The 14,577-nt window shown below is 46.2% G+C and overlaps 8 protein-coding genes across 8 annotated transcripts; 3 read left to right on the top strand and 5 right to left on the bottom strand.

Annotated features, from left to right (window-relative positions):
- Nucleotides 1–2: 2 nt before the first annotated feature.
- C8R40DRAFT_526440 (uncharacterized protein) lies at nucleotides 3–3,525 on the bottom strand. The gene is made up of 9 exons (XM_046235339.1): nucleotides 2,758–3,525; nucleotides 1,737–2,700; nucleotides 1,602–1,689; nucleotides 1,407–1,543; nucleotides 1,311–1,355; nucleotides 966–1,254; nucleotides 901–911; nucleotides 680–846; nucleotides 3–623 (listed from the first exon to the last, which is right to left on the bottom strand). Exons 1-9 carry the CDS (start codon nucleotides 3,408–3,410, stop codon nucleotides 98–100), a joined length of 2,880 nt encoding a protein of 959 aa, XP_046082791.1. The 5' UTR covers nucleotides 3,411–3,525; the 3' UTR covers nucleotides 3–97.
- Nucleotides 3,526–4,529: 1,004 nt separating this feature from the next.
- C8R40DRAFT_1053763 (putative U1 snRNP protein) lies at nucleotides 4,530–5,725 on the bottom strand (the record flags this gene model as incomplete). The annotated part of the gene is made up of 7 exons (XM_046224885.1): nucleotides 4,530–4,742; nucleotides 4,793–4,924; nucleotides 4,979–5,058; nucleotides 5,112–5,175; nucleotides 5,235–5,456; nucleotides 5,518–5,634; nucleotides 5,687–5,725. The coding sequence occupies 7 exons, from the start codon at nucleotides 5,723–5,725 to the stop codon at nucleotides 4,530–4,532; spliced, it is 867 nt and encodes a 288-aa protein (XP_046082790.1).
- Nucleotides 5,726–6,376: 651 nt separating this feature from the next.
- Nucleotides 6,377–8,508, bottom strand: C8R40DRAFT_1119894 (uncharacterized protein). Its single transcript, XM_046228737.1, has 7 exons — nucleotides 8,346–8,508; nucleotides 8,249–8,287; nucleotides 7,986–8,191; nucleotides 7,840–7,934; nucleotides 7,629–7,793; nucleotides 7,230–7,562; nucleotides 6,377–7,173 (listed from the first exon to the last, which is right to left on the bottom strand). The coding sequence occupies exons 1-7, from the start codon at nucleotides 8,397–8,399 to the stop codon at nucleotides 6,665–6,667; spliced, it is 1,401 nt and encodes a 466-aa protein (XP_046082789.1). The 5' UTR covers nucleotides 8,400–8,508; the 3' UTR covers nucleotides 6,377–6,664.
- Nucleotides 8,509–8,558: 50 nt separating this feature from the next.
- Nucleotides 8,559–10,217, top strand: C8R40DRAFT_1174156 (BCS1 N terminal-domain-containing protein; the record flags this gene model as incomplete). The annotated part of the gene is made up of 6 exons (XM_046232145.1): nucleotides 8,559–8,665; nucleotides 8,714–8,744; nucleotides 8,797–9,111; nucleotides 9,173–9,485; nucleotides 9,546–9,783; nucleotides 9,833–10,217. The coding sequence occupies 6 exons, from the start codon at nucleotides 8,559–8,561 to the stop codon at nucleotides 10,215–10,217; spliced, it is 1,389 nt and encodes a 462-aa protein (XP_046082788.1).
- An 83-nt stretch (nucleotides 10,218–10,300) lies between these two features.
- On the bottom strand, nucleotides 10,301–11,429 carry C8R40DRAFT_1174155 (S-adenosyl-L-methionine-dependent methyltransferase; the record flags this gene model as incomplete). Its single annotated transcript, XM_046232144.1, has 6 exons — nucleotides 10,301–10,378; nucleotides 10,431–10,866; nucleotides 10,929–11,025; nucleotides 11,075–11,253; nucleotides 11,304–11,341; nucleotides 11,394–11,429. The coding sequence occupies 6 exons, from the start codon at nucleotides 11,427–11,429 to the stop codon at nucleotides 10,301–10,303; spliced, it is 864 nt and encodes a 287-aa protein (XP_046082787.1).
- A 58-nt stretch (nucleotides 11,430–11,487) lies between these two features.
- C8R40DRAFT_1273874 (transport protein particle complex subunit) lies at nucleotides 11,488–12,322 on the top strand. Its single transcript, XM_046234098.1, has 4 exons — nucleotides 11,488–11,587; nucleotides 11,635–11,832; nucleotides 11,882–12,121; nucleotides 12,181–12,322. Exons 1-4 carry the CDS (start codon nucleotides 11,519–11,521, stop codon nucleotides 12,298–12,300), a joined length of 627 nt encoding a protein of 208 aa, XP_046082786.1. The 5' UTR covers nucleotides 11,488–11,518; the 3' UTR covers nucleotides 12,301–12,322.
- On the bottom strand, nucleotides 12,323–13,104 carry C8R40DRAFT_1151955 (uncharacterized protein). Its single transcript, XM_046229561.1, has 3 exons — nucleotides 13,030–13,104; nucleotides 12,493–12,972; nucleotides 12,323–12,437 (listed from the first exon to the last, which is right to left on the bottom strand). Exons 1-3 carry the CDS (start codon nucleotides 13,075–13,077, stop codon nucleotides 12,369–12,371), a joined length of 597 nt encoding a protein of 198 aa, XP_046082785.1. The 5' UTR covers nucleotides 13,078–13,104; the 3' UTR covers nucleotides 12,323–12,368.
- C8R40DRAFT_1151953 (XAP5, circadian clock regulator-domain-containing protein) lies at nucleotides 13,105–14,560 on the top strand. The gene is made up of 5 exons (XM_046229560.1): nucleotides 13,105–13,474; nucleotides 13,539–13,908; nucleotides 13,997–14,095; nucleotides 14,154–14,174; nucleotides 14,234–14,560. Exons 1-5 carry the CDS (start codon nucleotides 13,200–13,202, stop codon nucleotides 14,471–14,473), a joined length of 1,005 nt encoding a protein of 334 aa, XP_046082784.1. The 5' UTR covers nucleotides 13,105–13,199; the 3' UTR covers nucleotides 14,474–14,560.
- Nucleotides 14,561–14,577: the final 17 nt, after the last annotated feature.

The following is a 14,577-nucleotide window of genomic DNA, read 5'->3' as shown; positions in this document are numbered from 1 at the left end:
TACGATAGTCCCAGGACACCACAAGAGAAAGAAAACCAAAAATATTAGAGCATCACAAACCCAAAAGAAATGAAGATATCACTGCTATTCCGTAATGTTATACAAAAGTTGATACTGGAGCTGAAGGTGGAGGTGCATAAGAGGGAGATCTGATAGGTGTTTTATGAGCAGCCAAGATATTCGACGTTGTCTGAATTACATCCAAATCGTTGGATCCACTGCCTTGCATTGTGACTGCTGCAGCAAGAGCTTCTTGAGTGAGATCGGACATCTCCCCAATCGAAGCGACTTGGATTGCTAACAGAGCTGTAGGGGTAACACCTGCGGCAGCGGCACGAGGAGCAAGAGCATGTTGTGCTGCTTCAGCGACGACTGCCTGCGCCGCAACAGCCAGACGATGGGTTTCAGGTGCAGTCGGGCCTGTGAGAGCGAGGTCATAAGCAACCAAACTTTGCTCCACCGCATGTCTTTGCTTTGCTAGATGATTGAGGTTTCCTACTGCAGAAAAGTTTGCTAGAGATACTTCAGTCTTCTCGGCTACGCGGGCAGCGACATTTTGTAGAACCTCCACCACTCGAGCAGGAGCATTCTCGGAAACATTATTTGAAGACTGAGAAGGCATTCTACCGATGGATGATTGATATAAGGTATTGTGACTGAGAAATGTACTAATTCATACCTTGTGGACAGTCGATTTAACATTGGATCGCTAGCACGTCGTGGAAGGTCGACTGCCGTGGTTGTGGCCGAAGAGCGATTTGTCCAAGCAGGATCCATAGCAGAGCGAGGGGCAACATTAATATGAAATGTGTTTGAGAGTTGACTTTCTTGGCCATCAAGCATGAACTAACATAACAAGAAGGATGAGCAATGTAGAAGCTTCGTTGACGAGTGGCTCACTTTTGCAATCACTGTTATATCACAGCTTTGAGCATCCGGCATCGGTGTCCCTGATAGTTCATCACCTTTCCAAGATAGCCAAGAAGGCAATGAGGGGGAACTGTAGAAGACAGGGATATTCTGCCAGGAGGCTTGAGGATCCCAAACACGAGGTTTCCAATGCCACCGCAGACCACAATAGGCTACGCCAGGGAACGGTCCAGCCAGTTTGCGATGGAACGGTCGGAACTGCCACTTCCCATCGCCTGATTTCTTCGCTTCGACGTTCCAGATATGATTTCCCTTTGACTTGGCTTTCCGGCCATCTTCGTTGTACCGTTGAATGAATGGATGCCGCCAAAGGTAATTTCGTATCTAATGTCCACTTTGAGTTTGATGTGAGATAGCAATAAGGAACGGGCGGCTCTTACCTTTTTCATGGGAATCTTTTCCTCCGGATAACCTTGCTTTGCGAGCTGAGAATATTTGAGGTGAGATTACAATCTAGAGCATATCTATCTCCTCACCTCTTCTAGAAAAGCATTCGTGAAGGCCTGAATGCGGAACTTAAAGGGTCGGAAATCTGGCGATTCGTCCAATCGTTGCATTTTCTTTGCCATCAACGTCTGATGAATAGACTCTCCTTTAGAGTCAGTTGCATCCACTATGTAGGTAAGCGTCAATTCAGTAATTACACGGAGAGAAACGTTGTGAGCACGCACGATTCGAACACGTTTTGTTGAGATACTCAAAGAAGATGCGGTCAACTTCACTGCGATACTCCTGAGGAACATCAGACGATGGTGTCGACTGCAGAGATGATCAGAAGGATGAGAAGAAAAAAGAAATGAACATACTTGAGAATGATATCCGCTTCTCGGAGAATCTTCGTCGTCATCATCATCACCTCCATCCTCATAATGGTCGCCAATGCCTCCGACATCCGGGCTTGTTCGAGAGGAAGCTGGAGCTGGTGGATGGGAGGCCGAGGAAGACTGCCACTGAGGAGGGGCCGCTTGGCCGTACGCAAATGTGAAAGGATGAACAAAAGCTCCACCTATCGACCCAGACCTATTCATACGGCCGGGAATCACAGGCTGTGATACGGCGGTAGGAGGAAGAGAGGTGTCTGCAACGGGTCGAGCTGATATCGACCCTGTGGACATTGAATGCGAGTGTCTAGTGGGCACGACACTCTCAGACCAAACACTTCGCAAGGGAGGAAATTTAGGCGCAGGTGTATTGTCAACTGATTGGACAGATCCGTTCGCAATTGAAGGGTATTTGGAAGTCGACTTGACTGGATTGAACACAAAATGGTGCCCAGAAGGTGGCGTGGCAGGACGGGAAGGAGGAGGAGATTGTAGGGCATGTATGTGTGATATATCGTTGACCGAAGGATACACATTACTGGAAGAAGGTGGAGAGGGATCATCTTGAGGTTCAATTTTGAACTTGACACGACGCTCAGCGTCAGTGTCTGTCACACACCGCTTACGAGTGAGATCGAGTGTAGAGTCAACAACATACGGATGATTGTTGAGCGAATTTGGGTGATTCACGGTACTGTGATTAACAGCGTATGTTTCGGGAGATTCAAAAACTGGTGGTAATGGTGTTGGATAGTCTGTAACGGCATTGGACTGCGTGTACATTGGATGATCGACCACAGACATTTCTTTGAACCCAGATATCACGTCCGAAACGTAAGCCAGTTTCGACCTTAGATCATCGACTATATCGACAATTTTACCGGCATCAGCACGCCCGTTGACTTCCGACCTACATAAATCAGCAGCTGTAGATGCTGACTGCACAACTCTGAATAAAAGGACAATGAGATTATGTGAAGTATGCCATAAAAAGTGTAGCACGTACTGGTCAAGAATATCCCTTCCAATAGTCAAAGCACGTTCATCCGAAGTAAGACTTATTGTTTCCGCAGGAGGAGGAGGAGGTACAACGAGTGCGGATGGCACCGGCATAGCGATATTGACAGGTAGCGTCAAAGAAGGAGAGTGCTGGCCTGGGGAAGGTACCGAGGATTCTAGAGCTGACTGCAAGGAGGATGAACAAGCACTGTACGATGATGCAGGCCCATGTAATGCGGATGAAGGAACAGAGTGATTCATAGGTGGCGAGAGAGAAGACGCATGCCGAGAAGTCGGTAGCTTGACAGCCATACCGTTCTCTACGGGGGAAGTGACGGAAAAAGATGGATTAAATTCCGGTATAAATGTGGCCGAGGACGACGCAGTAGATGAAAAAGCAACTGGGTCAAGGGGAGTTGGTGAGTCCATGAACGCAGAAGACGTGAGGTTGGATAGGGGCACGTGCACTGTTGTCACTGAACCATTTGGGAGATTAGAAAATGGAGGTAAAGGCTCAGGGAGAGAGTGTGATAACGAGTGTGGAGGATTCTGAGCAAGCATGAGATCGGGTACCTCAGAGGATGGCACTGGTGAAACATCGTCAACATCAAAAACCATTGGCAATGAAGCCACCGCAGGACGATTTTGGTCGATTGACATGTAAGACTAGTACCGAAGGAGGCACTGAAGTGTCGTTATGAATTTCGTTCGAGTTTATAACAAAACGATTGGGCAAGCTATTAAGCTAGTATATGAGATCAGTGTGAGATCGAAGCTTGGAACACGCGGAGAGCTGGCAGCGTAATTGGGCGAAAGGTGCTGTCGTGAAGTGCAGCGATATGAGATGAGCGAATAATAAGCTCGGGAATGCGCCAGATTGATAGGCAGTAAATGGGTGAGTGTTACACCGTAGAATATCAGAGCGAGGAGCGAGAGTATATCTGCAATATACCGTCAGCACTCAGCGACGACCACAAGATGCTAAGGACCGGACACAGGTGTAAACCAAAAGAAAGGAAGAAAGCACTCAAAGTAGCGACTAAGCGGTAGTCATTGTGCCATCACAGCGTCACGCTAGCGTGACTGAATTGGCTCCGCCGACAGTTACTATTAGTCCGCAATTTTCCTTTCTTTTTCCTGGTTCGTATGTGTTCGTATGATTAAATTGTGGCTGTCTACGAAAACATTTGTGCTCAATCTATGTAGCCCAGTCCTGTCTATTCAATCCGTCTTCAGCCACTTGTCAATTTATTATCCTCCAAATCACCATCATTACTCGAGTATTCTTTTCAATGCCAGCAACGGAATCAGTAACAGATCTTAAGACTACAGTCATATTGTATAATAACACATGCATGAGCCGAGAGCATGCCATTTCTAAGAGGAAGCCTGAGCTTGTCTCCGGCAGCCTTAAACTAGAACTTACATGGATAGCGCAGGTACAGTCACAGGTTTACATTGCGTTTAATGATCAGCATTTCGGCCAAAAGGACACAACTGTGTTCACGAGTCACTACCACTGCCATTCACTCCATTTTCCCCAGACCTTCATTGATCAAAGATTGTAGGACTCAATGGAGATGTGAATGAAAACGGAATGATATCACGATTACAATTGTGCGCTCACTGGAGTATACGATACGCCTCGTCACCTCTCCCTATAACTCAGTATCTCCTCCTTGGACTCCGCGAACGGTCTCTTTCTCTGCGACGATCGCCATTTCTGGGAGTAGGTAAATGACAAGTCAGACGCCATTCCGCAGTAGGATCAAGAAAGACCTACTCATATCGGGTTGAATGTCGGTCGTACCGGTCACGATCACGATCGCGATATTCATCTCGCGAAGACCGATGGTCAGCAGGACGTCCGGAGGGTGCTGCAGGTGCGGCTCCGGAAGTAGGTGTAGAAGACGCGGGTACTGCCTTTCGTTTGTCCCGTTCTTCTCTAAACTTTGCTAGCATATTGCGGAGTTCGTGGTAGCCTAAGTGCATCTTTTAGAGGATGAGCATTTCAAGTAAGGTATGAAGAGCCAATAACTGACTTTGCCACCGAAGTGATCGGCGAGTCGACGGTCTGAATCCAACACAGACAGGTACGCTCCGCAGACGTCACATACGCGAAGCTTCTGGTGCCCGGAAGCGCCAGAAGTGTCCGTTAACTGCTGCAGTTCTCTCTGAAGATTATGGGTTGAGTGAGAATGGAAAAAGCATATGGTTACCACACTCACCTCCTTGTCCGATTTTTCACTTTTCAGTGCTTCAATTGCAGCCATTTCTTTCATTGATTCGTCGACCTTCCCTTGCTCGCCTAGTCGTGAAGTTTAGTTGTCTAAATTCGGAGCCTCAATAGCCAATGCCCACCAAGAGTTTCAATCTTTTCCGTACCCCCTTGAATTGCCAGCTCAATTTCAGCAATTTCCCTCATCTGTAAAACAGAGATACTATTGAGAAACAAAAAAGGCTGCTCATCTAAGCAACATTCACCAGATTTGTCGTCTTGGCGTTTTCCTCAGGCGTTTTTTCCAGTCGTCGGTGCGCGGCTCGTATCCGTCTATCGCATTCATCAACGAAAGCAAAGATATTTGATTCATACTCCATCTGGAAACGGTTGAATATAGGATCATTTGGATTCTTTTCCTTCTCTGCTATAAATTCTTGCTTTAGGCGTTCTGTATGCGACTTTGGACATGCTCCGAGATCCATTTTCTGCGCAAGGGTAATGATCATAAGCAAAGGAAATTAGGATGCTTAGAATGCTCAGACTCACTGTATTGGTGAAGAGAGCATGAGGACAAGTTCCACAAAGAAAGTTTCTGCAAACTTTCTCATCTGACCAAACTAGGTTTGCATTTGCTACACCCATCGCCTCTGGACCCATCATTTGCTACAGATACAGACATAAGAAATCTTCGTGGAAAGATAAGGAAGAAACGCACTTCGAGCAGCTTGCGCTGCATTTCAGCAAGTCGTCCCATGTTTTAACGCGTCGAGATATTCTTTGGTTGACGTTGAGTTGATGGTTGCAGTTACAAATTAGCTGTTTGGCAATGCTTGGCAGTAGGCGCCCACTGATGATAGCGCTCGCTACTCATTCTTGCAATTTCTTGCATCTGTCTTTTCGCAATTGGCCGCATTTAGGAACAGTGTACTTTGGACTAGTAGCAGTGTAATCGCAGACTATCAGCACAGATGAGTATTCCTTACAAAGGTGGCAGGGCTCGCTTCTCCTTGCGGAAACCCGTCTTCCCTTAACGGAGCCGTGGAACAATCTATTCGTGTCTTGCAGACGTTCACTGACGGTTTGACGATAGTGAAATATTTTCTCCGATAAGGCAGGAGATGAGGTGTAGGATATATAAAGAAACTCAAAAAATTTAAGCTGTTTGCGAAGAAAATTGTACAAGTTATACATACTAAACTCGCGATCTTTATGTATGATTTTACCCTATTTTACCATGGCCCAGCCTCGAACACCGTCAAATCAATGTACTTCAGCCAACCTCAGCCTGAAGTACTAGTCACCAAGGTTCCTCGTACTAAAAAACGGAATTTTTACCCTAGCCTTACCCAGGGTCCAGAATATTAGGTTTCCCATATTTGCTTACAGTGGTATCACCCTAATGTAAGAATCCAACGTCGATATACAAAGGGCTTCAGTTTCTATGTACATACACATTACTTTATCATTATACTACTCCACAAAACATTGGGGCCACTCTGGCCTAGCGAAGACATGCACACAGCAAGTGCGTGCACAAATATGTACTACAAAGATACTTTACACGGAAGACCTACAGTCTGATTAGGTGTGAACTGACTGAAGACCTGAAGGACAACATCATTGGACAGTACGCATGATGATAACGCAGCGATCAAAAAGAACAAAATTCCGCACGAACAAATGCAAAGGGACTTCATGCTACGCGGGCTCGACCTCTTCCCCTGCCCTTGCGTGAGTTATAATGTTGGTCAGTCTGTGGCACCACCTTGGATACAGGTGAAGAAGATTTATTCTTGCGGTTGAGGATTGGGGTAGCTGGTGGTGTAAATCCACCAAATTGACCGAGAAGTGTGCAGATATCATTGAACTTAACAACGATATCCTCGGAGCTTCCTTTGGAGTATCGTGTCATCGCTGACAGGCCTTCAGGCGAATTGATCCAGGACCAGGCGTCGTTGATGTCGCGGGAATTAGAAAGTTTGTTCTCAGGTTGGAGTACCTTGAAGACGACCTCAGGCTCGTGTGACTGTAATGCGAGGGATAAGACACTTATGGAAGGAGGCGGAACATATAATTGGTTGTGGTCAGGATCTTGGGGTGGATAGTGTTCAAAAAGGTAGGCAATAATCTTGAGATGGCCTTGTTGAATGGCAACGTGAAACGCGGTGTAATTTTGCGAATCGCGTTCTTCCATTTCAGCACCTATGTAGGCATGATTAACGCAGGTGTATGATTATAGATTGATCGAAATGACTAACCGTGTTTGTCTAGGAAATCTACTAGCTCGAGGTTTCCTTTGCGAACGGCGATATGTAAAAGAGTCTCTTTTGGGTCCTTGGGCACGGTGTGAACAAAATCGTCGTGTCCAGACTTGACCTCACCGCCCGCAGCGTCAACATCGTTTTCCCAGATGCCCTTCTTCACATCTTCAACTCTTCCTTCACGAGCGGCCTGGAAAACTGCGGAACGATTTTTTTGAATTTTCTCCCGTTGAGAACGAGCAGCATCTTCGGCTTGTTGACGTTGCGTGTGAGCCTTCGCTTTTTTTTCTCCGTTTTTGGTTTTCCGTCGTTGTTCGGCGGCTAAACGCTCTGGAAGAAAAACAGGAGCCTTCAACATTTGAAAATTGAGGGAGAAAAACAAAAATTAGCGGTTACCTTGTTTTCTATCTTGTTCTTTGAGCTCCTTTCGAACTGCTGCCTCCCTTTTACGTCTCAGTTCCGCCGCCTCCTGCTCTTCGCGAGCACGGCGAAGTCGTTCTGCTCGTTCTTGCGCTGTCTCTCTTGGTTCAGGCTCGGGCTCGGGAGGGGAAGGATGGAAACCTGAAGGTTGATAAGATGGGAGGTTATATGCTAGAAGGCGGCTTACGAGGATATCCAAAGCTTGACATAGAGGAGGGGCCCCGCTGGTGACCTCGAAAGTAAGGATGCGATCGGCCACGCATGAAATTTTCGAAAACGAATCTAAATCAAAGTTGGTAATGAAAATCGAAGTTGAAACCAAGAAAGGCTTACACGTAGAAGTTCAATTCATTATCAGGATCATCATAGCCGTAGTACTCGTCTTCAGAGCTATCAGCGCTACCAGAATGTGGCCTTCCAGTAGCACGCGAAGTGTCGAGATGTTTAAGGAGTATATTGTAAGCTTCTCCAACTCTCTGGAACTCGGCAGTGGCGTCTGGATTATCGGGATTCTTATCAGGATGGGTACGCAGAGCAGCCTAAGTGCGATGATGTTAACAGCAGTTGAGAGTTCTACAACGAAAGGAGGGCAATACCTGCTTGTAAGTATTTTTCACGACTTCCAACGACACGCCCTGAAGATGTGAAAAGTTAAAAAAAAGGGCATTGAGAGGCTGAAAAAAAGGAATTCACTTCTTCTAACCCCAGAACGGAATAGGCATTGACCAATGCCGATGCTCTGGACATTATCGTGAGTGCAGTGTGTAGTTGCGAAGGCCGGTTAGTAGTCGCGAAAACTAAGGAAATGCAAATTCATCGAAATTGAATAAAGGGGCGCGAGCAACGTGACCTCTGGAACTTTGCGAACTACGAACTTAGAGACGGCCAGCCAGGACAAACCCTTGCATGTCCACTGACAACCCAAATACAATAATCAAAGAGGGTTTGAACGATGCCGCTGCTCCTTCAGCTCTGCAAAGTGGTACAAAAAATTGGCTGGAAGGATTAGACAAGTGTGCATGTTTCTCGTCATTCCCTCGCCTGCTAACAACGCGCCATAGTCCCTATTTTCAAGCTGGATTCGGCTTGATGGTGAGTCGCAGGGCCTATGCGATGCATTCTAAATATCTTATGACTTTACAAGGGAGTAGGAGTCGTGTTCGGTGGTCTACGTAAATTCACAACCTTTGCCGACGTATTCCTTCGACGTCGTTTGTTAGTCCAAGTTGAGATAAACAACAAAGATCGTGCTTACCCATGGCTCCTTTCTTGGATGGCTCAACAGAATCAAATTAACCAATCTCTCGGGCGTGTATCGGGTTCTCTCATCTCCAAAAGTCATCGACTCAGTGTCGAAACTACCGTGGAACAACATCAGAACGGAAGTTCTTCGGTTTTCTTCAACCTAGTTGCTGGAACAGGCATGCACTGGCTCAAATACCGCGGTGTCTGGATGCAGGTGTTGTTTTGCTCTTTGATCTAGACTTCGCAAGACGTTCGCTGAGTGTGGATCCACACAGGTCGTGCGGGAGCGTGACACGCAATCAATGCAAATGATGTCAGGAAATCCTTGGGAAACCGTTACATTGACTACGCTTTCGCGTGATCGAGACATATTCCTTCGCCTTCTGGCAGAAGCTAGAGATCTTGCCATGCGTGACCAAGAAGGTAAACTTGTCATTCAAACTCCTTGGGGTACCGAATGGCGGCCATTTGGACTCCCCAGGAGGAAAAGACCTTTGCACAGTGTCGTCCTAGACAATGGTATCGCTGCGGCCATCGAGAACGATGTTCAATCTTTCCTAAATAGACGTCAGTGGTACGTTGACAGAGGTAGGTCTATTTCTATTACGTGCATCCTCATCCTGCTGAAGTTCATCTTCTGTTTTCAAGGCATTCCCTATCGTCGTGGATTCTTGCTTCATGGTCCTCCCGGTTCTGGAAAGAGTTCATATATACAAGCTTTGGCAGGATCGCTGAACTATAATCTCTGTCTTTTGAATCTTTCCGAACGAGGGCTTGGTGACGATAAGCTCACACATTTACTTTCTACGGTACCGGAACAAAGCATTGTCCTTATTGAGGATGTGGATGCTGCCTTCAATAAACGAGTGCAGACATCGGAGGATGGGTAATGTATCGTCTCCCTCGACTACTTCTACACGCTCATGAATCGATAGGTATCAATCTTCCGTCACATTTTCCGGATTCCTCAATGCCCTAGATGGTGTAGCATCCGGGGAGGAACGGATTGTATTCTTAACAACCAATCACATCGAACGACTCGATCCGGCTCTTATTCGACCAGGTCGTGTAGATTTCACACAGTATGTCGGTGATTCAACGCCAAACCAAGCTCGAGCCCTCTTTGAACGATTCTATGGCACGGAACCTTTAGAGACGATCGACGTAGGCCAAAATCTATATGATTTAATAGAGGAGGAAATGAAGCAGGGGAAACGAATAAGTATGGCCGCATTACAAGGCCTCTTTATTCGCAACCACGATGCTCAGAGCGCACTCGCAGCCTGTCGGCAAACTTTCCTCGAAATTAAAAGTACTTAAATTGCCACTAATCATCAGAAGATACACTGGGCACAGATAATTCACAGCCTACATAATCCCCCTTCAATGAAATTATGCATATATTAAAACACAGGCTTCCGCTTGCGTCCTGTGAACTTTGAATCCCTCGGAACACTCTCCTTCCCTCGTTTTCGGTACAACTAGAGGGTGTGACATTTGTTGGAGATAATCTGTGCATAACTTGATACTCACCTCTTTTTTACGCAAAATCCAATCCCTATCAATAACCTTTTGCGACTTTCGTTTACCATTTTTATCTTTTCGCAAATCTCTCGCTCTTCTTTTCTCGAATCTCACTTTTCCATCTTCTACCACATCTCCATCTAATCCCTGGGGTATCTGCTGTTGCTGTCCTCCGCCACCTCCAACGTACAAACACAAAAATACTTTTCTCGCTTTATTTGAATTCGGGTAATCAACAACCACACCTCCTCCGAACCCTGCTTTCTGTGCTATTGAGGTGATGAGCTGTATTTGGTCGTCTGATGAGGGGTAGAATTGGAACACGGCTCGTGAGGGATTCCGAAGAGCAGAATGAAGGGTGGTGAAGAATCTATTGAGCCTATGTGGTGGTGAAGATGTAGGATGAGATGTTTCTGCGTTAAGCAGCCATTGCAGAACGGATATACTGAAAGATCGAGACATATGTGTTACAGATCGAATTTTGAAGGAGGCAGATGGTTGACACACCTTATAGCACCGTCAAAACTTCCAGGCCTAAAACCAAAGCCTTGACCGATATCTTGTAGAAATAAATCACCTTCGACCTCACGTTCCAGGGCAACCTCTGATATAAGCATGAAGTATATCCAAAGGAATAGTTCAGATCAGATTACCTAGCATGCTCGGTGCAATGTCAACGCCTGCCCATAGATATCCCTCTTCGTCTAAGATTTCGCCGGATAAACCTGACCCACATCCAATATCCAACAGAAAGGCAGGTTCATCTGGAGGTAGATTCAAAAGTTCCAAAGCCCGATAGGTCATATCGGCCTGGATTTGCTGATTTCGGGTGCTGGGGTCGTTAATGCATGTTGAACACGAAGAGTTACATTGAAGGCGCACTTTTTAGTGTACTTTTTGGCTTCGGTATCACCATAATACTATTGATACTGTCATTCCATCGTAGATATTGGATAAGAAATGTGAATTTACGATTTCGGGAGGCGCCTGGAGCTCTGGCCTCGACATTTTGGGGTTAAGAGAAATATTGATTGAAGGAGAAAGAAGAAAGTAGGCGCTTATATTTCCAAATCATCGCGCTCTTCCATACCACGAAGATGGCAACATCAAGCAAGCAGTATCTTACCCGCGGCGAAGAGCTATGGAAAGGGAGATCAGAGAAAGTTGTCAGTGAATAATTTCTCTACATGTATATGGATCTCAGATGTCCCAGAATGCAGAATTATTTGCCTTGACTTATGGAGCTCTGGTAGTACAACTAATCCAAGACTACGAGGATTATGCAGAAGTTAACAAACAACTGGAGAAGATGGGATACAATATTGGAACACGATTAATCGAAGACTTTTTGGCCAAGAGTAATCTAGGAAGATGTTCTGATTTCAGAGAAGTTGGTGAAGTGGTCGCAAAGGTAAATGTTCTGTACTGATTCATCATCCGAATGCTATATGTGATACCAGGTTGGCTTCAAATCATTTCTCAATATTTCGCCGTCCATTACACACCAAGCACCACCCGTACCAACTTCACCTACCCGGCCAACGAGTACTGCCCAGGCTAACAGCGCTGGGTCATCATTTTCACTAATATTCGACGAGAATCCGTTGGCGGAATTCGTGGAATTACCCGAGGATGCTCTCGAGGGGGGTTTGTGGTTCAGTAACGTTCTTTGTGGGGTGATCAGAGGTGCACTCGAGATGGTAAACGCGTACATCCTTCGGATGGTAATAACCCGGAGCTCAATACTCATTTTTCGCAGGTCCAGATGCAGGTGTCCGCAGAGTTCATATCAGATGTTCTACGAGGAGACGAGACGACGGAGATGAGAGTAAAACTGATCAAGCATTTGGAGGAAGAAGTGCCAATTGGAGACGACTAAATTCACTCAGTCTAGAAATGATAGCGTAACGAAGAAATGTGCTGCATTTGTACGACAATAATCGACATTCACCATCTGTCCAAATTGTTGAGTTTGCGAGCCGTCTTGGCGTTGGTCTGTGTTCTTTGTCCACGAACCTGCGAAACAAAATGAGTGTTGCTGACGCGCGATGAAAGTAAGAATTGAACTTACGGGCAAGTGCATAGCGTGCCGCCGACCAACGTAACTACCAATCATCCGTTGGTGTGCAATGTTTTCCCTAATCTCCCGTCTCAGCTCTGACTCTATCCTTAATTCTGTCAATGGATCCCGGGATTTCTTTTCTGGGGCCTTCCTTCCTCTCGTCGTCTTTCCCTTGACATCTTCTGCAGTACTTTTACCCATTTGCAGCAGCTTTTCTTCTCTCTTCTGCTTCTGAGCCGCTTTGGCAGCATTGAATTCGGCCTGAAGTTCCTGTATAGATTTAGATGGAGGCCGAGCGACAAAGTTTAGTGGGGCCAATGGATACTGAGGTAAAGGAAGAGCAGTTTTAGGGGATTGCAAGAAAGACGCGAGAGATGTGGTCTGAAGAGGTGTCAAATCTTTCACCCTACATTTGTCGTGTATCTGGAATCGGGCGCATAGTCGATGCGAAAGGTGAGGACCAACTCCGTATATAGTCGTAAGGGCAAACTGAATACATGCGTTAGCATAAGTTGTACAAATCAAAGAAAAGGTATAAGAACGAACACGAGCGAGCTGGTTATCAGGTAAATTTATACCGAGAATATGGACCATGGCTGTGGTATGTCAAGATTCTGAAGCGCGCGCGAGAAAATTCGCACCACTCGGACCTTTCCTTCCAACCATCACCACACCACACTTTACGATTATCTCTCATCCCATACCCAACTTATTCTATGGCTACCAGTAAAGCTGAAGGACGTCGCGAAGACGCTCTCGCTAAAGAACGGGAACGAATGCGTGAAGAGTTCGAGCGCCAGAAGAAGAACCTCATCGACGAAACCGAAAAATCCCGCCCTTCGTCCCATCGTTTCGTCGGTCAGAATGATTCTATGGAAGACTCGCTCAAATACAGTACCGTTGGGCTCGTACATCTCGAGGAATTTCAACAAAAACGAAAAGAACTCGAGGAGGCGAAAGCTAGAGAGGCAGCACGCACTAACGAGCTCAAGTATGTGCTTTCTTGCTTTGTGAAAAAGATCAGATGGCTTATAGGACATGGAGAATTTCTTTAGGGATGACATAAAGAAGGTGAAGAAGAGGAAGAAGGCCGCTAAGGCGACGTTGTCTTTTGCTATGGACGATGAAGGCGAGGGGGAGGAATCTATCAGTAAAGCTGAGTCCGAGCCGCGGTCTGCATCCAAGGATGAGGAGGATGCAGATGGTGATGGTGATGACGAGCGGGCCAAGAAACGGAGCAAGTTTCGCAAAAACCCCAACGTCGATACCTCGTTCCTACCTGACAGAGAGCGAGAAGAGGCGGAACGAAAGGAACGCGAGCGACTAAGGCAGGAATTCCTTCGGAAACAAGAGGAATTAAAGAATGAGGATATAGAAATCACGTATTCCTACTGGGATGGAAGTGGTCATCGGAAGAGTGTTGTGGTGAGCTGCAGCCCGCTCGTCTTTCCGCTTTTCTCGGGTCTAACAAGCAGTTTGTACGCATGAAATTTCCACCGCGCTCATTTGATAGTGTAAGAAAGGCGACGCTGTCAGTACCTTTTTAGACAAATGTCGACAACAGTTCCCCGAACTTCGTGGTGTCAGCGTTGATAACCTGATGTATATCAAGGTTGGCATTCTACTCTTTACTCTCTGATCTACTCTCGCTAAAGTTAATATAATTTCAGGAGGATCTTATCATACCTCAAGTAATTACCCTCTAAATTCCTGCATTTCCGACATGATACACTAACACCGGTTCCCTTAGCATTACACTTTCTACGACTTCATAGTCAACAAAGCCCGTGGCAAATCTGGACCTCTGTTCAACTTTGACGTCCATGACGACGTCCGACTGCTTGCTGATGCGACAAAGGAGAAGGATGAGTCGCATGCTGGAAAGGTGGTAGAGCGCAGTTATTATCAGCGCAACAAACATATCTTCCCGGCTTCTAGATGGGAGGTGTTCGACCCGGAGAAGAATTATGGGAAATATACTATAGCGTAGACTCGCTTATGAGTATACATTACTGAATAAGACTGTACTACTGAGTATCAGATATTTGGGATGAACAATTGAAGTGATCTGGAATCTTCTTCCGCTACTTCCAT

Source organism: Lentinula edodes, assembly GCF_021015755.1.
Source record: "Lentinula edodes strain Le(Bin) 0899 ss11 chromosome Unknown C8R40scaffold_35, whole genome shotgun sequence".
Classification (NCBI taxonomy): Eukaryota; Fungi; Basidiomycota; class Agaricomycetes; order Agaricales; family Omphalotaceae; genus Lentinula; species Lentinula edodes.
This window is presented reverse-complemented; position numbering and strand designations above follow the sequence as displayed.